The sequence below is a fragment of the Maylandia zebra genome, linkage group LG15, assembly GCF_041146795.1.
Source record: "Maylandia zebra isolate NMK-2024a linkage group LG15, Mzebra_GT3a, whole genome shotgun sequence".
Classification (NCBI taxonomy): Eukaryota; Metazoa; Chordata; class Actinopteri; order Cichliformes; family Cichlidae; genus Maylandia; species Maylandia zebra.
In genome coordinates this window covers 16,821,677-16,846,004 of record NC_135181.1, presented here as the reverse complement: position 1 = coordinate 16,846,004, position 24,328 = coordinate 16,821,677, and the positions used below count along the sequence as shown (strand labels likewise).

Genomic DNA, 24,328 nt, shown 5'->3' with positions numbered 1-24,328 from the left:
ATGTAACAGGTGCATCTTTGCACTTTGTAGTTACATACTGCCCCCTAGTGTCCGTTGGGTAGTAAGTACTGGTTAAACGTCTCACTTTCTGTCATTTGCTGGCACGTGGAGCAAAACCATTACAGCTGGGCAACAAGTACGCTTTAGAAATGTACTATTAAAACCTAAATGTTAAACAGTGCAGCTTTAAAGTGTTGTCGCTCTTGAATTTGATGCTTGGGAAATAAAGACTGATTATTACATCTAATGCTACAAAGAGCTTTTAGTATCTTGCCATCTTAGTAATAGCTGTGAAGTGCAATAGCGCCATCTGGTGGGCATTTTATTAAGAAACGGTACTTTTTTTTTTCTCTTTTCTATTATTATCTTCCTCCTGTAAGTCAGTCTTATATTAATCTTCATCAAACAAGTATGACTACTGTTTTATTCCAATAGTCTCCATGTTATATTTGAATAAGGCATATCTTTTTTTAGATTTCCCTCTATACACCACTACAGTGGGTTTCAAATCCAGCAATATGTGATTCAAGTGCAGACTTTCAGCTTTAATTCATGAGGTTCAGCAAAAGTATTAGAAATATTTTGAGAGGCTCAAAAGTATTTTGACAATTGACAAGAAGTTTGAGACTGTTGCCTTGTTATTCCATGACAAACACTCGACCCACCTCTGGTTAATTCCAAATGTTGAACTTCATTTTGGTAACTGAGACTGTCAATATGACACCCAAACAGATGTCAGTGCAGGTAAAGGACTTTGACCTTAAGGTCAAAGTCACTGATATTCATAACTTGTCTGAGATTTTTACTAGATGCACCTGTAGTATTGATTTAGACATCGTACACTGCCTCAATCTCAAGTTATTGTGTTCACAAAGTTAACGGCAATACCCTATCAGCAATTTACAGTCAAGAGGTAAAAATGAGTGACTGGCCAAATTATTATGGATCTAACTGTACACTTCCTGGATAAAACCATTTTGTCCCGAGTATCAAATTTTTTATTTTACTTTTATATTTTAGTGATTCGTTAGTGTATGTTCTACATATAGTTGTAAAGCTTTAAGTGCATACTCAAGTTTTGTGGGAGAGATCAAAACACTTAAATGTTTCTTGTGCATTATTGCTTAAAAACATTGATCAAAAATTCAGACGTTCTAAACCGTTTTTTAGAAAAGAAGGTATACGAAGAACAGACAGGAAAAAAACAAAACAAATCCTGGTGCAACTGTTTCCAAGATAAAAGACAAAACTGAACTTATTCAAAACACCAAAAAATATCCCAAAAAGCAGCACCTGAGTACTGTAAGCACATGTATTGCAATGCAGGATTTTAATACTTTAGATGACAAACTGAAACACAGTGAGACTCACTTCATAGCCATTACAAATTTATTGATCAGAGCTTCACATTGTGCGCAGGTCTGATAATAAACTGACAACTTCTTAGTAGATGTTTAAGGTTATATTTGAAGAACTGGGATGGGTGGAGTGTAAAAGCGAAGCTTTCGATTTACCGTTCGATCCACGTCCCTACCCTCATCCTATGGTCATGAGCTGTGGGTAGCGACCAAAAGCGAGAGAAGCGGCAGAAATGGACTTCCTCCGAAGGGTGGCTGGCCTCTCCCTTAGAGATAGGGTGAGAAGTTCAGCCATCCAGCAGGGGCTCAGAATAGAACCGCTGCTCCTCCAAAGGAGGCAGTTGAGGCGATTCGGGCATCTGGCTAGGATGCCTACTGGATGTTTTGGGCATGTCCCACCGGGAGGAGGCACTAGGGCAGACCCAGGACATGCTGGGGAGATTATAACTCTCGGCTGGTCTGGCAACACCTTGGTGTTCCTCTAGACAAGCTGGAGGAGATGGCTAGGGAGAGGGAGGATTCCTTAGGCTGTTGCCCCCACGACTCAGCCCCAGATAAGCGGAAGAAGATGGATAGATTGATGGACGAATTTGGTACTTTAAAAATCACACTGAGCAATAGCATGTTGGTAGCATCAGAATAATTGTTTGGTTAGACTTGTTGTTGTTTATATTTCAATTTGAGTGAAGAAAAACGCTCAGAAAGACATTTTTGATGTTACAATGCAAAAAGTGTAGCTGAGCTGGGCACTTATTTTTTAGGTACTTACACCAAACAAATGAATTGTGAGTAGAATTAATGAATGGCTGTAAAGGTACACTAATTTGGGAATAGTGAAACGTGTCACGAGTTGCAGGACTTAAAAGAGTAATGACTACACAGCTAACACACAAATTCACTCTGAGGAAATGGGTCAACACATAAATTGGCATTAGGTCCCTTGGGAAAGCTGAGACCTTATTGAAAAGCAGTAAGGAGAATTAGGCAGCGACAGCGGGACAGGAAAGAGGCTGGACTCCTCTAATCTCCAGAGCCTTGTTGAAGTGCACCTCCATGGTCTTAGAAGACTTGGTGATCTTCAGGTTTCTTATACAACCATGAAAAGAGGTGCTGGTAGAAAGAGCTGCCTGGTGAACTCCAGCTGAGACAGAAACAAAAACACATAATCAAATTTACTCCATAATCCCTGAACAGGCTCTTCTCCTGTAACAAGTATGTTTTCTATATATGCTAACAACAATTCATATGTGTTGGCATGTTTCTTTACATTTGTCCAAGTATCATTTTAGGTAGGTGGCATTCATACCAGGATATCCTCCAACATATATGGGGTCGCTGGTGTCACAGGTGACAGAGTGTGCATACGGACTGGCTGCATCGCTCTGCTTCCCATCAACCACCAGCTCCAGCTTGTTCCGTTTCTTGGTGGCGGTGACGGAGTGCCACTGTCCATCACAGAAGCCTTCTCCCTGAGGAACGTGCACTGCCGTAAAGCGCCCAGCTCCATTGTCAACATGGAAGAGCAGCTAAGAGGGAGGGAAAGGCACATGGAAACAACAAACAAGCTTACTGAATGTAGTCAAACTAATTTCATAATTCTTCGAAATTCTTTGAAATTAGTTTGTGAAAAGTTTTATAAAGTTTTCACAAAAAATACTAAGTAAAAATTACTTTTTGTGACAAGTTTATGTAAAAAAATAAAATCCTCAATTTGTGGAGATGGACCAAGAACATGTTTGATAGTCCCAAACCTCACAACTGAAAAAGCTTTCTCTCTGGAGGTTTTTTCCCTTTATGTTATTTTTGCTATTTTTTAAGGTTTTTTTAAGATCAAATTTGTATCAATGTCCTTTTCCTCTAAGCAGCATTTATTTTATTTTACAATGGACTAAAATCTTAAAAAAGGACAAGTGTTTAATTCTTCTGTTGCTTCTTATTTCCGGGCCTGCTTCCAGCACAAGGTTTAACATTCCTGTTGATTTTAAAACAGATTTATGTTTTCTTCATTTGAACATACATAGTTTATGTGCTATGGTTATGCTTAGCATTTGAGCACATTCTAATATTATAGTTTAATTTGAAATCTGGTTAGGCAAATCTATTACAAATACAGATATTAGTGTTGATGGGTATTATATGTATATAGGACTGAGTGACCTAAAAAAGTCAGGGGTATTATAATATTTGGCAAAAACTCTGAATCAGTGAGTTTTTGATCATTTCAGTTTTTGGTACTTGATCCTTTGAATCCCTCCAGATTACACTTGGCTACTCCAGAACATCCTCAGTTGTCAGAAGTGCACTACCCTCTTTAATGAAGCTTTTATTAAAAGGGAATTTTAAGTAAATGGTTCTTATGGAAGACTTGAATTGGAATAATTTAAGTTTGCTGTGACTCTCTAAATCAATTTCAGATTACTGACAACTAATTCAAGATATCCAGGAAATTTTTAATGCTAGAACCGCCAAAGAGGTCACTTAGCGTTAACTTATTTATTTATCGCAATCGTTCCACATTAATGTCCAGCAGCTTCGGTTGTTGCTAATGACGACGACCTTCTGTTATGATTTTGTTGCAGAAAGAGCAGAGCCATGGATAATTTTCAAACAAGATATAAAACATGTTTACTGAACAAAATATATATATTAAAAGTCGAGATACTCACTTATATTACAACGTTTACATATGCTGGATTCTTTCTATAACTGAGCACTGAGATTTATTACAAACCTTAAAGCGTTTACCTGCCACTGTACATTGTGTGCTTGTGCTGGGAGGTCTGTTTGTCATTTCATAGCCTCAGCCACTGGTACATTCTTATTTTTAAGGTCTTATTTATATGGTCTGCGCCTGTCTTACTGACTTCCATTAATCAAAAAATTGTGGGAATTACTTTTATTGATTTTTCAGGGTTTATTGGTGATGACATTTATACATTTTGGTTGCTTTTGTATTTTATTTTTATTGTTTTTATTTTAGAGTACTTAACTTGTGTATTTTTTTCTGTGTGTTACCAGTTTTTTGCAACTTCACTGCTGTATTTCTTGCCTAGAAAACTAACACACTTGTAAAAGAGATTTTTGATCTCAATAGTTATACTGTCCTGCTTAAATAAGTAAAAAAGTCAGTGTTTAACCGCTTAATATATCTGTAATATTATAATGTGAGTTTTTAAATATGTGCATTTCACACAAATATTATTCCTTTATACTACAGTCCATTATACTACAGTCAGGTTAGTGCAGTTTTTAAAGTGTGTGGCACGCCCCACTGGAGTTCTGACAGGTGGGGCGCAAGTTACCTGGCAGAAAAGTCATGCAGAACTAATGTTTAACATCAGAATCACTTTTACGGCGGAAAGAAACAAGAAATTTGCAGCAGTTACGTTAATAATATGCGCATCCGCTGCATCCCTGAAAAGCTGCACGCAGCCACGCGTGTAATTCAACAGCCGCAATAAAGAAGTGTAGTGAAAAGTGCGAACATGTGGTTGTGTCTGTCGTCCATCGTTTACAGTGGTGCCAAAACCCAGGATTGGGCTGCATGTTCGCACTATATTGCGCCTGTCGACTTACACACGCGAATGCAGCTTTTCGGCTACAGCCTACACATATCAACAACAACAACAGGACCCAGTTCATTCTGTCCTAAGCTGGGGAGACGTGACTGGGGATGCCGCACAGGTGCGTCCATCTCCCCCGCAGCCACGCCCCAGTCCACGCCCCGCCGCAGCTCTGCTGTCAAAAACAGGCTGACTGCAGCCTTTAAGAGTGAATAGCATTAAACTCTCACTAAATTATATATTTTTCACCTCTGTTCACAAGTTTCTGGGGATTTCTTTTTTTATAAGACTAAGACTGAATTTTATTTTTCTATGTCTGGCAATGTTCACATTCTGTTTAACTTTTTACCTTTTTGAAGAAGTGGTGCAGACTAAAAGTTAAGAAATAGTTGTTTGAAATGAAAGTTGTTTGTTTAAAACAAAAATTACTGAATGATTCATTGTGAATGAGTTTATTATCTAAATAAAGTTGCAGCCAGGCTTTTCTGTCATTATTTTGTTTAGATGGGGCTTGAAAGTATTTCTTCTTGCCACGTGGGGAATGATGTAAAAAGTTTGAGAACCACTGCGCAGTGCAACAGTGGCTGGAAATTGCAACATTAACAAAATTATTAAGACCATGTACAATGAAACTGAAAGCGGCCAATTCAAACATGGCTGCTATGTCTGTGACCATAATTGCACCAAACGGTGTCAGTCTGCAACTGAATGGCTTCAATGTGTTAATTACATGCAATCTGTTTGTAATAATCGCAAATCTGTTACACAGAAATTCACATTAAGTACTTATGTTGAAAGTCCAGCCAGAACTTCATAGATCTGAAACTAAAATTCAGGAGTTCATGATGTCTGTGATTTAATTGTAATATGGCAATGGAAGCAGTTGGCAACCGGTTCAGTAGAGTCCCTCAGTGTGTCTAACAACAGGAAACTTATTGTGGAACACGTCACAGACAAATTGCGCTCATTGGTGCAAAGTGACCAAGATTGATTGCAATGTGTTGGCAATTTTTCTGCATTTATAAATCAGACAGTAGCAAAGATTTACTGCTGATAAATCTGTCAGAAATGATTACCCAAAGGTTAAGGGCATTGCATGTCCAACCTCTGGACAACCAGCTGGTCACCACAACTACTTGCATTCAGTCAGCAAAGGTGAAAAAAATCCAGTGCAATCCCTGCTGTTTTTTTCTAGTCACAAGGAGGGTCTTATCCTATATTTACTATACACACTATATTTGGTGCGACTGAGCCATAAATGATTGTTGCGTACCTTGCCATCGACAATTTCTAGCCCCAGTCCATCATTGCCTTGATTACTGACTGCCAAAAGCACTCCACTGGTTCTGCTGGTTCGGAACTCTAATGCTATGGACACATCCAGACCCACTCTATAGGATGAGACTAGATAAAGACAAAGAGTAACTGTTGGTGAGAAATGGAAGGCACATTTTGTACAAAGACATTCCAATAAGTAAAATTTATTCAGATCAATATATAATAAAATAAAATAAAACAGCAAAAGAACCAAAATCAGGTCATTGCTAGGTAATTTATATGCATGTACAACATGACCAGGAAAAAAATGAAATAAAACAAAAAAATCCCAGCCTTATGTTCCCCTTTCATGTACATGCTCTGAGCGTCATCTCACCTGCTTTTAGAAAGCCAGTGCCCTCAAAATAAGTGCCCGTCTCAGTAGCAACGAAGCACCTTCCAACCATATGACTGGATGTGGGTGTGGCCATGTCTAGTTTAAAGTCAATCATGGACTCAGAAGAACCTTGATAGAACGAGAGCAAGTTAATAAAAACTATTTGGGCACATTCAAAAATAACATCTCGTATATCAAGCTGTTACACTATTCTTTTGAGAAAAAAACACAACAAAACAAAAGAGACATTAAAACCAATAGGCACTCATTAAATACAATACAAACCATTACCTGAAACACCTCCTACAGGGCTTCCAGCCACCCTAAGGTCACGAATACATCCATTGATACTATAGAGAATCTTGATGAAGAAAAAAAAAGAGTTGATAAAAATGGCTTTCGTTGAACAAAAATCACTCAAAATCTGACTGATACTAACTTCAGTCCTCGAAAACTGGATAATCATGCTAGAAGTTCTTAAGTTTTATACTGAAATGACACTCAAGCTATTTCAGTTAATCGAAAACAACTAAACTGACAACAAACAAGTGAAGCACCGAAATAAAAATATGATGGCATGTGTTGACATGCAATGAAAGACTTATTACCTATTTTTAAATGGTGTGTGCGTGTGTGTGTGCGTGTGTTTTACCGGTCCTATTCGTTTTGTGGTATAGTTTTGTGGTAATCCGCCAACGTACAGAATCCCCACCACATCTAACAGGTCAGCCTGGCAACAAGAACACAGTTCATTAACGCAATATTTTTGCAGTGCTCACAGTCACTTTGACACACAATTTCATCTCTATTAGTACAGATAATAAAAGCAATTCTGTCTGTCTGCGTCCTACATTATTTATTATTACAATAATGTGTCTCGAGATGACCATGTCAAGGTGATGTAGCAGAGAAAATTGACAAGACACAAAAATACAGCATAAAAATATAAAATTAGAAATGCAAACAGTGAAAACACCCCCTTGCTGGGCCACAGTTTAAAGTCCAAATATGAACAAATATTTCCTCTCCCAATGCAACAGAGTCTTTTCTGATGCTTCCTCTGTGATTTTTTTCCTTTGTGCTACGCAGTGTTGTAAAACACTTCATTTTGGTTTCCTGCACTGCTGTGTACAACATCTTTGACATAAATCATTGTGAAACTTTGTGTTAGCCACAGTTTAAGTTCATGATTTACTGAATGACATAATGGCAAGAGTTTGACTACCTCATTGTGACGATAGAGGGCAGAAACAGGACTTGGGCTCAGTGATGCAAGTTCAACTTTTAATTCTAGGTTTCAATGTTATGGAGCTGGTTCTCTTAGCGTGTACATCACTATGGACACTTACGGATTGATGCTTACAGCTTAGATACTCTGTTTAACCTCTTCATATTTCTGAAATATTATAGTGTAAGTTTTTCATAAAATACACGCCAGCAGCCAGCAGACGCTGCCAACACCACTTCTTTCACGTAAATGTGCTTGTAGCTAGATATCAAACCCCTAGGTTGACTTATTGTTTGGCAGGACTGCCAGTGTTAAGAAGCTAGATAAGGAATAACACCTTGGATGTATAAACTTCATTTATAGTACAGGTCCAAGGACTATTTCTGATGTCACTGACAAGTAATGAGTAACGTATGAGAAGCGGAGTTTGAGCAAATTACGGCTTTTGCAGGTCATGCATTGTGTTATGCTACATGTATGAGTTATTCTGAGCACCTTCTTTGGACTTGACATCATTTTTTGGAACCGCCTATTCACAATAAGCGTGGCTCTCTGCCTGTCACGCGTTACGCTGATCTAGGAACAAAAACCAGAGACAGAGAGAGAACAAAAAGGAAGTAGACATGGTGAAGTAACTGAATCACAAGCATCCGATAGTTTCATCAATGACTAAAACGTTGCCTTGGACGCATGAAGACTGACAACTTGTCTTTACGTGCTGTGACTTTTTCAATGTGTTCATTGCAGTGTAACACAAATTGTTATTCCTAATAAGGAAAGTGCAGATTTTCTATTATAAACAATTCTTTTAAGAGCTATAAAACAACAAGCAACAGAACTTTTATTATTGCAGTTAAGCTCTTGAAACAGTAAAGATTTTGAATCTTATCATAATGTTGCATACAAGATGTCATGCAGATCAAATCCAGACAGGAGATGCTGTTCAAATAATTGAAGAAATGTGTTAAAAACTTAAGAACTGTTGTACCTTATGCCAGCTTCCATCATTGATGGAGTATGGGACACAGTCAGATATGTTTCCATGGCCAAGATCATAACCCAGACAAACCTGACCATTCTTGATCTTAAAGAATAAAAAAGGGTTTTCATGATAGATGAAGGAGAATAACAAGCAGACATGTAAAACAGAGTACATACAGCTTTAGCCTCTATACAGTTCTACAGCACAGACAGAAATCAAACTGGAAATTTATCAGGTGAAACCTTTTAAGTTGTAAAAGCAGTTCAGAGTGTGTACCTACTGGGCCTAATTTGGAAATCAAACACACAAAGAGCAAACTTTATATCCCTTTATGAGATTAAGTCTTAAACTAAAAAAATACTACAGGACAAACAGCAGTAGAGAAACAACTAAAAACACCTGCCAGTATATTAGATAGTTACCTGTATGGAAACAAAGTCAGCATGGTTGATTCTTGCCATGTAGAAAATAAGACCGGATGACTCCTTTGTCCTCAGCTCAAACTCAATTTTCAGTCTGTGGAGAAAAAACCCCACAACAAACAAACACAGGAATACATTGTAGTACAGTTGCAAGACAGGGTTTCTGAATTGTCAAGGCAAACAGGATCTGACTAAACTGATGACACACTTGTATTTTTTGTAATCACACAGACTCAGACCAGAAGAAAGAAAGAAATGAACCTCTTCATTAATGATTTCTCTTAAGGCTAACTGGAGAGAGGGAGGTGGCTGTAGAGCTGTGAGGCTCTTTAAATAAAAACATGGAGTCTTCTTACTGACATCGCCTGCTCTCTAAAGAAAGATACGTCGGTTTGAACCAAGGACCTAAAAGGAGCATCATAGAAAAACTGTATGTGAAGCATCAAAAGCATATTTAAGTCCCTGGGTGTTTAGAAATCCACAATAAGAAACTGTGTATAAATAGAGGAAATACAGGACTGTTGCTACTCTCCTGGAAGCTGGCATCCACCATATATCCTGAAGTCCTAGTGAAGAAGAACTCAAGCATAACAGGAAAAAAAACAGATGCATAAATCATTACAACTTGCTAGAGTTCACATTTAGAATTTAAGTTAATGAAAACCATTGCACGACCACATTGTGGCATGTTTTAGGTTTGCAAGAGATCTTTCAGGCTTTGCTACTTAAGCACCTGGATTCCTTGCAATCATTGTGCCTTGTAGCCTGTGACTCTGAAGTTACTGTAGGAGCAGTCCAAAAAGATCACAACCTAAAGCAACCATGAACAGCCTAAAGAACAAATGAATGGTTGAAAACAAAGAAATAAAGAGTCAAAAAAGCCTACGTGAAATATGTGACTGATGCTACTGATGCAAAAAGACATTACTAAATTCTAATACTAAGAGTTCGCGTGAGACAGGAAATCTTAAAGGACTGTGACCAGTTTCTGTTAATATCTTAGTCAAACGATTCGATTGATTGAGATCAGGGCATACAGCATACAAAATAATGTCTAGTATGTTCTTTGACTGTACCATTTCAATATTTCAAACCATATTTTACACCCCAAAGATTTACATTAGTAATTGTCTTTAGTTCTGCATAGCCTTGATTATTACAAGAAGTGTTTCTAAGGACAAACTTAAGTTTGAAGAGTTCAATATCTGAGTCAGGTTTGTGTTTTCTAGCACTGACAGATACACAGAGTAATGGATACATGGTGATTTACTTGGACAGCAGGCTGCCTTGCAGTTTAGGGAGCATGTGAAGTAATTAAATGTTACAAGTGTGATTCTTAAAGACACTGCCCAAGACACAAATCCCTTGTTTGCACAGACCACCAGGACAACAACTAAAGCATACTCAGACCTTCGCCTTGTTTGTAGAGTGTGTTTTTTTTTTGTTACTGTCAGTTTGCTGTGGACCAGAAGGGTTGTTCTGACGGCTGGTCCAGCCAACATGTTCATTTTTTTAAGATGTTGTTTCTTATACAGTAAATTTTGACCCGGTGTACACCTTTCTGTTTGTAGGAATCACATCCTGCCAAAACTACCGCTCACTTCTGCTTTTTATTTATTTATTTAGAAATGTGCTCCGTACTGCAGATCACACACACGTATCTGGGGTTGCTATGTTAACTATGTTACAGGTGGTGGGGTTATCCTGTAGCTACATTTGTAACTGGGGTGACTAACTTTTACAGTATTTTCTTTTTATGCTGCTTCATCCAACTATGTAATTATTCAGAAAAACATTAAGGGCATATCATCTGTAATAATGACATACTTACAATGTGCTTCAAATGCACACAGTTCTACTTGCATATTACAATTTCTTACTAAGGTGATCATGCAACTGTTACTTTATAATATTTGAATATTTCCTCCCATTGCACATTTTTCTTTACAGTAAATAATTTGCAATAAACTCAAATTGATTGAGATGAATATTTTCATTGCAATTACATCCAAGTTTCAGACAATACTACAAAGGTTTGTCTCATCTATGACAGCTACTGCATAACTCCACTGTAAAAACCTAAATTCCACAAAGCAGCACTGTCTACATGTTTGCCAAGAACCATTAAAAAAATAAATAACTCAAATCCATTATTCATTTGAAAAAGCTCATTTGCTTTGAACATACTTGTCTCTGACATTGTTGTCATCAAAGGCGAAGCTCATGTGGCTGTTTCTGGTCAATCCAAACTGATAGGCCTTCTCAAGTGCTGCTGGGGCCACAGCTGATGCACATGATTCCTGGAGATTGGGACATAACATGTCAGTTACAGTGACAAGGTCTCACCGCACCGCTTCAATTGGCTCTTGTCAACGTGAACCCTAACACCCAGGCAGAACACATGCCAATCACACTAATAGGGTTCGTTCTTCTGATCTGCAAGGGCTCGCAGGGTTGGCAGGTCACGATGACGCACCAAACAGGACTTTACATAAGAAATCATTGAAAATGTTTGAAAAAAAATCACTTTAAAGGCACAGTAGTTTTTAGATGGGGTATTTATGATGTAATTTTAAAACTCTAATTTAAACAATACAGTCAATTAAAAATATTCTGATTGTCAAACACAGTATAGTCCAGTATAACATTCTCAATCTTTTGCACTGCTGCTATGTTATGGACCATGAAACCCAAGGTGTGCGTATCATCATAGGTAGGTTCAGATCCTTCCAATAAGCCTGTGGTTAAGTGGTTAAGAAAACGGGAGACTGGATGCTTGTCATGCTTATCAATTATGTTCTTCATCACATCAAAACAGCTGGTCACATGGCAGATTTGGTGTTTTGCTATGGAACATGGAATCGTCTAATTTTTAGGACCCCTGTGCATGTTTTGATTTCATCTAAACCAGGCATCACAGCTGTTTTCTCTTAATAATAATAATAATAATAATAATAATAATAATAATAATAATGGATTGCATTTATATAGCGCTTTTCGAGGCCCTCTTTACAATTCCACTATTCATTCTTGAATTGCTTCAGCTGTATATTATTTTAGTAACTTATTCAATTAGTGTTTATGTGCTCTCTCTTCCCGCACTCTGCAGTTCAGTCAACAACCACCAGGTGTCATTGTTGTATCTCACACCATCTTATTTTAGGCCTTCCAAGACATTTCTCTTTTCTGCTTGCTTCTATTTAATTCCTCCTCACTCTTATACCTCTTCTCCTTTTCCTCCTTGTCAAAGTCTTTATTTTTCCCTAATTTCATGATGCCCACCTATCCTCCCATCTGCTGCTTTCATTTTCCCTCCACTCCTGCATACTTTTATCTTGCTTCTTCATTTTCCTTACTTTATTTATTCCTTCCGTTGTCCTCACTTTTACAATTACTTTATTTCCCCACAATTATTCCCTCTGCTTTCATATTTTCCTATACTAGCATCAGATGCAACTTTACTTTGTTGGTTACTCTAAAACAATATCCAATTTTACCTTCTCCTTTTTAAAAAAAATGATACCTCCTTTATTTTTGTCTGCTTGTCTCAAAACTCAAAACATCTGTCTTTTTCCCCCTATAATGCTCATCTTCACTGGTTTATATTTCTTATTCATTTTTTCAGTCTAAGTCTCCTGTAGTATTCTTCGTCCTTTGTGCTCCCATCATCTGCTTTACCATCTTTGCCTCTCCTCCCACCCACCCAGTTTTCCTTTCTTCCCTCTCCTCCTGCTGTCTGTACCAGCATGTACCGATAAATCCCACTCATTCCACATTCTTTTACCGTACATGGTTTTTCTTCTGCTTTGTTCTTCCCAAACTGTACTGATCTTCTATTTCCCTCAACTTTCTCCACTTTTCTACACCTCTTTTTTTGGCTTTTACTTACCAAACCCTCTGCTCCCATCGTACCCTCCTGTCATTGTCCTCTCTCTCTACTTCTTGCTTTACTTCTTGTCCTTGGCCCTTATCTGTTTCCCTCTATTTTTTATTATCTTACACTTCTATCTTGTCTCACTTACAGTCACCTGAAGTCCTTCCGTTTTGCTTCTACTTCATTTTGTTACCTTGTATCACCTCTAATAGTCTCTCCAGATCTAGACTAGTCTTCTGTTCACACCTCAGTATCTGGTCTTTCCTTTGTCCCCCCGCCCCCTAATTGCCCCCCCCCCCCCCCCCTTCCAAAAGCTTCACCCTCTAGTTTGTGTCTCTCCTCTTTTGAATATACAGTAATGCCTATTAAGTGATAAAGGTACTTTGCCATACTTCAAGTGTGAGTGCGTGACAAAGTTAGCAAGAGAGAGAGGATCTGAGACGACTGAGTGTATGTGTGTCTCAATCTCCAATCCTCTCTTGTTCCCTTTCAAGTGAAGACATTCCCCACACCGTGACCTTGCTTTGTTACAGCTGACACTCACCTCTTATCACTCTCTGTCCCCATATCCGCTCCTCCTCTTCAACCTCAGTCTTTTTCCTCTTTCTTATTCTTCCCCTATCTAACAAAAGGCAGACGTCACTTGCTCAGAAGTCCTTTACTTCCCTCTCCTTTCATTCTTTTCGCACTTCCTCTCCTCCGTCTTTCCATTAAGCCAACAAAAGCTGAGCGCCACTCTGTTCAGAAAGACTCTCCCTTTTCGTTGCACCTTTTCTCTCTTCCCTCTTGTCTTTCTTCTATCCTTTTCCATCCTCCTCTTCTTCCCTTCCTTTCTCTCATCCCTTCTGCGTATTTCCATTAAGCTAACAATGGGAAGACGGTCTTCCATTCAGGTCTTTGGTTGGAGGTCACACCAATAGAATCTGTCCTTTAGCCAGAAATTTATGTGTATATATATATATGTATATATATACAGTGGGGCAAAAAAGTATTTAGTCAGCCACCGATTGTGCAAGTTCCCCCACTTAAAATGATGACAGAGGTCAGTAATTTGCACCAGAGGTACACTTCAACTGTGAGAGACAGAATGTGAAAGAAAAATCCATGAATCCACATGGTAGGATTTGTAAAGAATTTATTCGTAAATCAGGGTGGAAAATAAGTATTTGGTCACCTCAAACAAGGAAAATCTCTGGCTCTCACAGACCTGTAACGTCTTCCGTAAGAAGCTTTTCTGTCCCCCACTCATTACCTGTATGAATGGCACCTGTTTGAACTCATCATCTGTATAAAAGACACCTGTCCACAGCCTCAAACAGTTAGACTCCAAACTCCGCCATGGCCAAGACCAAAGAGCTTTCGAAGGACACCAGGAAAAGTATTGTAGACCTGCACCAGACTGGGAAGAGTGAATCTACAATAGGCAAGCAGCTTGGTGTGAAAAAATCAACTGTGGGAGCAATCATCAGAAAATGGAAGACATACAAGACCACTGATAATCTCCCTCGATCTGGGGCTCCACGCAAGATCTCATCCCGTGGGGTCAAAATGATCATGAGAACGGTGAGCAAAGATCCCAGAACCACACGGGGGGACCTGGTGAATGACCTGCAGAGAGCTGGGACCAAAGTAACAAAGGTCACCATCAGTAACACACTACAACGGCAGGGAATCAAATCCCGCAGTGCCAGACGTGTTCCGCTGCTGAAGCCAGTGCATGTCCAGGCCCGTCTGAAGTTTGCCAGAGAGCACATGGATGATACAGCAGAGGATTGGGAGAATGTCATGTGGTCAGATGAAACCAAAGTAGAACTTTTTGGTATAAACTCAACTCGTCGTGTTTGGAGGAAGACGAATACTGAGTTGCATCCCAAGAACACCATACCTACTGTGAAGCATGGGGGTGGAAACATATTGCTATGGGGCTGTTTTTCTGCCAAGGGGACAGGACGACTGATCCGTGTTAAGGACAGAATGAATGGGGCCATGTATCGTGAGATTTTGAGCCAAAACCTCCTTCCATCAGTGAGAACTTTGATGATGAAACGAGGCTGGGTCTTCCAACATGACAATGATCCAAAACACACCGCCCGGGCAACAAAGGAGTGGCTCCGTAAGAAGCATTTGAAAGTCCTGGAGTGGCCTAGCCAGTCTCCAGACCTCAACCCCATAGAAAATCTGTGGCGGGAGTTGAAAGTCCGTGTTGCTCGGCGACAGCCCCAAAACATCACTGCTCTCGAGAAGATCTGCATGGAGGAATGGGCCAAAATACCAGCTACTGTGTGTGCAAACCTGGTAAAGACCTATAGTAAACGTTTGACCTCTGTTATTGCCAACAAAGGTTATGTTACAAAGTATTGAGTTGTATTTTTGTTATTGACCAAATACTTATTTTCCACCCTGATTTACGAAAAAATTCTTTACAAATCCTACCATGTGGATTCATGGATTTTTTTTTCACATTCTGTCTCTCACAGTTGAAGTGTACCTCTGGTGCAAATTACTGACCTCTGTCATCATTTTAGGTGGGGGAACTTGCACAATCGGTGGCTGACTAAATACTTTTTTGCCCCACTGTATATATATGTGTGTGTCTGTGACGAGTGAAGATGAGCCTGTGTGTGTAGGTAAGAGTTTCCACCACTTTCTATAGTTATAAAGTCTATACTGTGCTTACTGTATTTCAGCCACTGGAAAAAAGTTTTTAGGAACAAGAACTGCAGAACAAACTGATCTGGGATAATAGCTTTACAGGTGTAAAATACATACTACTTATGTGGTAGTTTGCTGGTCTGGAGCATTCAGGTACGTGTTAAAAACAATGGCACAATCACAGGAGTGAAAATTCCCCTCTAGGTCCAACTGCGCAATGTTTAGAGAAAGTGAAGGAAAAGAGAAAAGACTTAACAAGTATGGCTTATTTGGAACGGTTGTCAGGAAAAAGTCTTAAGCTTGCAACTGCAACAGGAAAGCAATCCCAAGCACAGCAGCAAATCTACAACAGAATGGCCGAAGAAGAAATGAACCAAGATGTTGCAATGGCCAACTCAATGACCAGACCTCAACCTGACTGAAATGCTATGGTGGGACGAAGAGAAGAGTGGGCCAGGATTCCTCCACAACAATGTGAGATACTGTTAAATGCATATAGATGATTATTATTCCAAGGTATTGCCGCTAAAGGTTGTTCTACAAGCTACCAAGTCACGATGCGGTCATTCTTAGTCTTTCACAGGAGTACCCAGAATCCTGTGAACCTTTGTTTTTTTCTGTTTATTTAGTTTTTATCATTCATGCGCTCTTTTTTACCATGAAAACAGAGACATTTCTCAATTTGATTATCTCAGGTCTTTCAGATTTTCCCTGCCACGCTGTCTTTAAATGAAACTGAATCCCAGAGACCACAAAATTGATGGAACACACAAAATAAATGCTGAACACTCCCCTCAGTGAATGTCATCTCTTTTGCCAATGCGTTGAAGTCAGTCAACAAGGTTAATTTCAGCTGATAAACTGGTGCATCCCAAACTATAACAGATACACCATCGGAATATCAAACAAGAAAGCCCCTCTTCTTCTCAGTACCTAATGTTAAGGGCTCTCGAACAAAGCACTTAACCCTCAGCTGCTCTGGCAGAGGTGGTCAGTCACTGCCAGTTGAGGGCTGTGTTTGCACCAATTTCTCTGCCTGGCCTCAAGTAGCAGACAGATAGAAGAGAACCTTGGGTCAGTCTCATGATAACTTGTTAGCCTAAGGCCAAAGAAGGAATGATGCCATGGGTGGAGTAAACACAAGGTTACTCTCCAGTCCACTAAATCTGTGTCTGAGAATAGTTACCAACAACTGTTTAATGTCTCTCTCTCTCTCTCTGAATAGTGTCTGCTAACTAGCGCTTCTAGAAAATAATACAGTTTTTATTTCTGAAAGATTAAATTATTTATTTGTCATCTTCTCTTTTTTTTGGATCATGTCTTCAGTATGAATGGACAAGTTTTGGGCTTGAAAGCCACAGAGGAAATCACAAAATCTGAGTGACACAATCTTACACTTGACTTAATAATAGCAAACCAGTACTGAGTTCGTGTGTTTGCATGTGTGTGTGTGTACCACATCTGAGCTGGGTTTCTGTTTATCACTGGACGGTGCTACAGTAGCAGGTGCACGGGTTGCAGCAGCAGGTAGGGAAGGGGACGTAGCCTCCTGCAAGTCAGCAGTTGGAGAGTTGGAAGGAAGCAGATTAGTGGCAGCCAGAGAGACAGAATGATGACAGAGCAGATGATAATGCCAAAAAGCAACGGTTCCCATTCCTTATAGACTCTTACCATAGTTTCTTCTAACAGATGAATAGATCAAGGCCTATTTCTAGTTTTTTGGGTTTTTTTAAAGAAAAAGTCTAATTTTGCAGCTGAAAATATAGCCTGTTTAACATTATTAATGTTGCAGCTCAGTGTAAATGAAGGAAATTATAGACCTGAGATTTAAAAAGCTAATTAGAGGCAGTTGTCACATTATCAATCAAAATGCAAAGAGAAAAAGGAAAATGCTCAAATTAAAGTCTGAGTTATATTTTTCAGAGGTTCACTGAGGCCTATGGAGCCTCTTTGACCCCTCACTTGGTACTCGGTGACTATCAGAAGAATCACAAATACAGAAGCCGTGACAGAGAAGTGGGAAGTAAAGACGCTCTTTTCATTCATACGCATGCTGAGTTGTTGTGTTCTGTCAACTGTGATTCAACCAGTGTTTACTTCTTCATTTTGACAAAATCCTCCTACTGCTGATGAAAAATTCATGTCACAACCTGTGTGCAGAGCTCCATTGCTTAATCATTTGAAAACAATGTGCTAATAGCCAAAATTGTGCTGTTCAATTTTTAAAAACTGTTTTTCAATAGTGAAAACATGTCAATATTTTAACAGTGTTGTATCCAGTACAAGACAAAAATGGCAGTAATGATGTTTTCTATAGTATCTGCTGTATACTACATTATGATGTTAATTTAACAGACTTCTCTAGGAGTCAAGAGTCTTAACAAAGCACCAAACAAACAAAGCATGACATATATAAATACACATAAAAAAACCACCCTAATAACACTTAATGTGTAGATGAGAACTCAGAACTGTGGCTTTTACAGCCTGCAGTCTAAATCATAAAATCAGATGAATTCTCAGCCCATAAAGCAACAAACCAGAATTATAGCTAGGATAGGAGAGTTCTTTGGCTCTGTGCTTGAAGATCAATGTTCCTTAAGAGGTGTAGTTTAGCAGCTAACTGGGTAACTGATAACCTATGCCTGCTGTAAGCCATATATGTGAAATATATCTTGCCTAACCCGGTGCTAAGAGTGTAAAAATGACTGACTTTACCGCCTGCCAGCTTCTTAGAATAGTGGCTAAATGTTAGCTCAGAGTGTTTGGCTCCTCTGCACTCATAAAGCATTAATTGTATGCACAGTTAGCCTAGCATAACGCCATGGCTCCACTCTGTATGACAGGCTGCCAGGGCTGGCGTTTAGTGACTCAAGGCTAAAGGGACTATAAAGAAAAGTTAATGGGCTGTACAACTGCTGTGTGATGAATTGCTAAGCTAACACGGCAGGCCATGGCTGCATTTCATCAGAGAGAGAAAGGGAGTGAGAGTATATTCTGAATAACAGAGTCAGAAAAATAGCACTGTAGCCCTGTAGGACAGCTGTACACAGGTGAATGTGTGTCTTTTTACTACACTGTGTTCTATGTGCCTAACATGCACATAATTATTTGTTTTTATATTTTGAAAATGTTCAAACAGTCTAAAACAGGCTGACTAACAAAAACAATGGCCATTACAATTTACTTAATAGTTGTAACATCCTTTATTAGTTGCTATATTAAACTTACAGCAGGAGGACTTGGACGTGGTGAGATGGGGGTTGAGGGCTCTGAATCCTCTTTTTCTTTCTCGAGCTTCTTCTCTGCTGGTAGAGGAGGTGGAGGTGGCGGTGGGGTGAGGTTCGGGCACTGACCAATTTCAGCATTCTCAAAGGAAACAGGCTGAGCGAAATCTGACAAACTGAGAGGGGAACAGGCAGTTAGATGTAAAAATCATGTGCACAGCAGAATTAAATAAATCTGTAAGTATCAAGGTTTGCTATGGTTTATTATTTCAAGCCTTAATTTCATTTTCTTCACAAAATAAATTAGATATTTAGTATTTTACATATACAAATAAAACTGCAACTAAGAAATATCAGGCTGAAATGACTATCATCACTGTCGCGTGTGGTGGATTCCCTGCTGGTGAATAAAAACAACAGGCCTGACATGCACATAATTTTATGGCTAAATCAATTGAGCATAGTCTTAGATCAGGCAGGCCACAAAACCAAGTTTAGCCCCAAAACCAAGTTTAGCCCCTGATTCCAATACATCAACTGATGCCAGCTGATTCAGTTTATACACTTCCAAGTATTTATACATATATTTGTTTCACACAGGGCACATTTTTTAAGTAGCTATTCGCCTGTCTCCACTTGCTTTTTTCTCTTCAAGGCACTTTGCAACCAGCTTCACCACGAGCCTCTCACATCTTTTGTCACCGATCCCTGTTCTGCTCTGTTACATAACATTACTTTAGATGGATATAACATTTTCTTTGACAAAAGTGGTTCTGCCTTAGATACAATACCAGCAAAAAACCAACGAAAGACTAAACAATCCCTGTTAGCCAAACGCTTAGGCTTCAGAATGCTCTAAAAGCTCAGCTTACAAGGGTTTTTCCAACTCCTGCTCTCATCATTTAGATACATATGTGTGAGCAGAGCATTCGCACTCAGGCCTTTCATTTGGATGGGACTGCCAACCAGATCTTTATGGCTTAAAGCAGGGGTGTCCAACTCCAGGCCTCAAGGACTGGCGTCCTCCGGGTTTTAGAGCTCACCCTGGGTCAACACACCTGAATCAAATGATGATTTCATTACCAGGCCTCTGGAGAACTTCAAGACATGTTGAGGAGGTAATTTAGCCATTTAAATCAGCTGTGTTGGCTCAAGGACACATCTAAAGCCTGTAGGACACCAGTCCTTGAGGCCTGGAGTTGGACACCCCTGGCTTAAAGGGAGGTTGTCCTAAAGGGGAGAGGTTGTTTCAGACACTGAGTGAACTGACAGACAGGCACGCAGATGTAAGCTTAGAAAAGGTCGGGGTGATAGGGCTGAAATGAAGGGAACGACGCAATCATAAACAGACAAAGACGAGGTGGTGTAATCTGAGTTATGAGCATGTTTATGATGCTGGACAGTTCAATTACTGCTGTTCAGGCAGAAAGACGGGCTTTATCATCATCAACACCACCAGCACGACCGTGACCTGCTGCAATTGCATTAACTACACTTTAACCTGTCAGTGTATAATGTCTATGGTGATCATTAAGACAGTAAGTACAGTGTTTAAATATGGATCAAACAGGTTTAACGGGAACATTTTAAACATAATGTAAAGTGAATTAGTACTTTCACCCATGTGTGATCTCAACATCGTAGGAGACAGAAGCATTTCTAGTGGCAGATCCACACTGTTTGTATCCAATTTTTTTAAAAGCTAACTTAAAAACAAGTCTACAGCCTAAACAAGCATTTCAATAAACTGCTGTTAATCATCTTAAAAAACACCAAACACTCTGCTGTTCAACTGAAGATCATGCCTGCATCAAATAAATTTGTAGAAAACAAATCTGTTCACAGTTATATCTGACAGAGTGACAAAGTTTAACATACACAGCATTGATCATGAGGTTCCATATGCATCCTTTGAAGGGGATGTTGGCTCTGCTGGAGGTCTGCTCTACTTCTGCGGGAATACCACCAAGGAAGATACGCTGCAAGTTCAATGGCTGGTCATTGGGAAGCATACCCTGCATCCTGGCTTCATCGTCCACGTGGACAGCAAAAGATCTGTTGGAAAACAAAGAAAAATTCCAAAATGAGGAAATGGATTATAACACACAATAAAACATCTTCAACAGGAGTTTGTTACTTCATAACAAAAACAAACGCTAACCTGCCAGCTAGCCTCTCTATGCGGAGTGTGTGCTCTCTGCCATCATTCAGCGTGCCTTGTTCAGGTCGTCTGGTGGCTTGTCGCCGATTGTGGCTGCCGGTAGACACTACGACTTCCAGCGAACCTCTGGTCAGCATGACTGAGAGGTAGGGCTGCCAGAGTTGGAGATAAACTTTATTAACAGGGTCAACATGTACATTCAAACTAACCCTAGGAGACAGAATATGGTAAAGTTCAAGTAAATTTGCATAAGTAAATGCAAAAGGACTTTATGTTTTTAAATTCAGTACATTCAGTCCAGTGTAATATATCAGAAACTTTATTTTGATGAGTAGAAAATGACATGAAAATGTAGGTGTTTGATTACAGATTATTTCTTAAAAACACACAGGGGAACTGCAACAACAACAATGTTGTTTTAGCTTCTAATCCATTTATGTTGTTTTAAAGAAGACACACACACACACACACACACACACACACACACACACACACACACACACACACACACACACACACACACACACACACACACACACACAAATAAATAAATACCTAAATGCACATTTGGTTGTAACTCTATATCCACATTGTGCAAAAAGAAAAAAGGGAAAGAAAGGGTATTGGATGAAACGGACAGAAAAAAAAAACGGGAGGCAAAACAGAGTGAGGATTAGAGCAGAGAAAGGGTAGGGGGAATGGTGAGGTGAATGCAGGGAGATATATGGTATATAGAGCAAAATTGGGGGGAAATAAGCAAGATAAAGGAAGACGAGGGGAGTGGGGAGGAAAGGATAACAAGAGATGAGAGGAATGGAGAGGACAGGATAATAGGGGGAAGAGATGAGAGGGCAGAGAGCAAAACAGCAAGCACGATAGAGATGGCGAGAGAGAGAAAGAGTGAGACAGACAGAGAGGTGCTAGAGAGCAGTGGTGCAGGGTCAGGCTAATTTGAATTTTAATTCACTGTGTGCCAGAGGGCGAAGTGGGAGACAATTTACCACCTGAAAATGGAATTTCAATTTGAGGTCGGGGACAAATTGAACTGAGATGTAGGTACAACATGGCTCTCGCCGCGCCATCTCACACTCATACATGGGTACAAAAGCACACCCGCATGCGTACACACACACACTCATGCAGACTCACATACAGGTGCATTTTACAAGAATGTGCACAAATACAACATTCATGCAAAACATGGTATGCTTTTCTGCATTTCTCATTCGATATCTTGAGTGTAAAGCTGAAGCAGGTAGAACTGTGCAGTCCATGTCTTTCAGGTCAGGCCTATTCAATATGTTTTTCCACATTTTATGAGACAATCTAATGTCTTAATTAAAAACAAAAAGTAATGTGATATCTCGAGGCTAGTGCAAAAAACTAGTGCAATCATTCAGTGGATAAGAAGGAAAGATAAAGAGTTTTGATCTCCAGTTTGTATAAAGAAAATTCTCAGTTGTTTTGAATGAGTGAGGAACTCTTAGATGTACCTCAAAACTGTCATCATCATTTTACCATCTCTCCTCCCTTTGTGCATATCCTGACTTTTCCCATAGACTGTATATAAACGACGGAGATAGCACACGTGCACATTCTTTAGCATTGCCAACATGGGGAAATTCTTCAAGTTAAAACAGGAATTCATAAAAGTCTAAGCAAAAAAAAAAATTGATACTGTTCACTATATCCTCAGTAAACACATTCCTAGTAAGTTTATACTGTCAATCACTACTCATGTGAAATATTGAATGTACAACTATAGTGAAAATCTGGTGAAAAAAACAGGGTATAATTCAGGAGTGTGGCTATATTTTGACCGACAGGTTGCAACAGTACAGTTTTGCAGGGCTATTAGTTTTCATTTGAACCCTTTAAGACTGGTTGAAGCGGGCACGCTCTGTTTTGCGTTATTTTCAGTTTTCCAGCAGTATATAAAAATTGGTGTATCTCAAAAATCCAACTATGAAGACAGTAAAAAATTAATTTCCTGTGGTGGGAAACTATTTTGTGCAACTTTTTTGTATTTACAGTTTTGAGGGACAAACCTCTTAAATTTCTCTAACTAGAAATATATGTAAAAAAAAACAAAAAAACAAAAAACAACAACCCTAAAACGATTTTCATTTTTTTGTAGTTTATTGCACTTTCTTTGCAATTTATGTAGTTACTATGGCCTTAATGCATACATATTATTAAAATTTGGTATATGACAGTTGTATTGATGTATAGCAACTTGAAATGCTCCCAAAAATGTCACTACAGCATGTAAAAATATAAAGATAAGTTCTGGCGGACTTGGCTCTATGGTCTTAAAGGGTTAAAGTCGCCGTGGTTCAAATGCTTACAAATATTCTGTGACGTCATGGTGGTCTCCATCTTTTACCTACAGGTGATTATTTGTTTTTCTTTCTTTATTGGCCAGCTTAAAAACAATCTACTGTTTTTCATCTAAGATATTCTTCCACCTCTTTTCTTCTTACCTCTCCTCTGTGCCCGTCCTTTCATTTTTTTGCTCCCAGCTCTTTTCATTTTTTCAATTTTTGTTCTCTCCCACAGCAGACTATCCTCCCCATCATCTCATTTCCGTTCTTTTTAGCTTTGTTCTTACTTCTCTATCCTTACTTTCACCTCTAAATCTCTCTCCTCCATCCCTCCATCCTTTGTCTCCTGTCCCCTTCTCTCTGTGTCCCTCTCTAAAACAGCCATTAGTCAGGGCCAAGTTGAGTTGATGGTGTTTTTAACCTCGCTTAACCTTTCTCCACACACGCACGTACAGAGGCGCACACACACACACACAAATGCTGTGCCTGCCAGCATAGTTAGTAAAAATAGATTTATGTGCCTAACAACCAGTGATGATGGATAAGCTAGAGGTAACCCTCTGTCCTCTCTACCTCTCTCACACACAAAAACACGACACACATTTAAATTTGCACGCGTGTGAGTGCCATCCTCACACCTGATATGACACACAAACCCCTTATGTGCACATACAAACACACACAGCTGCAAATATGACATGCTGCCCATGGTGTTTTCAGGGGAGTTAAAATAATGGATTTAATTATTTAGCACTGGCTAGGGTTGACAGGCATGTGTGCACATGTGTGTGTGCACGTGGAAAAAAAGGTGTTTCAGCTGTGAAACAATCTAATCAGTGTAGTTGCCAACAGAGTCAAATCTCATTAATATGCACTCATGGAA

The 24,328-nt window shown here is 39.3% G+C and overlaps 1 protein-coding gene across 9 annotated transcripts in view; it reads right to left on the bottom strand.

The window, feature by feature from the left end:
* Positions 1-1,371: 1,371 nt before the first annotated feature.
* Positions 1,372-24,328, bottom strand: part of lama2 (laminin, alpha 2) — a 251,165-nt gene continuing 228,208 nt past the window's right edge. For 8 of the 9 annotated variants that reach the window (XM_076874014.1, XM_004550514.4, XM_076874017.1 and 5 more), the window contains 14 exons: positions 21,122-21,273; positions 20,839-21,015; positions 18,965-19,136; positions 17,190-17,282; positions 11,395-11,507; positions 9,208-9,301; positions 8,792-8,887; positions 8,299-8,379; positions 7,228-7,305; positions 6,867-6,936; positions 6,576-6,704; positions 6,195-6,325; positions 2,665-2,884; positions 1,372-2,499 (listed from right to left, as the gene is read on the bottom strand). In XM_076874014.1, coding sequence (XP_076730129.1) covers positions 2,339-2,499; positions 2,665-2,884; positions 6,195-6,325; positions 6,576-6,704; positions 6,867-6,936; positions 7,228-7,305; positions 8,299-8,379; positions 8,792-8,887; positions 9,208-9,301; positions 11,395-11,507; positions 17,190-17,282; positions 18,965-19,136; positions 20,839-21,015; positions 21,122-21,273 — 1,767 coding nt within the window. In that variant the 3' untranslated portion in view covers positions 1,372-2,338. The remainder of the gene's footprint in view (positions 2,500-2,664; positions 2,885-6,194; positions 6,326-6,575; positions 6,705-6,866; positions 6,937-7,227; positions 7,306-8,298; positions 8,380-8,791; positions 8,888-9,207; positions 9,302-11,394; positions 11,508-17,189; positions 17,283-18,964; positions 19,137-20,838; positions 21,016-21,121; positions 21,274-24,328) is intronic. The other variant, XM_076874016.1, reaches the window with a different exon arrangement.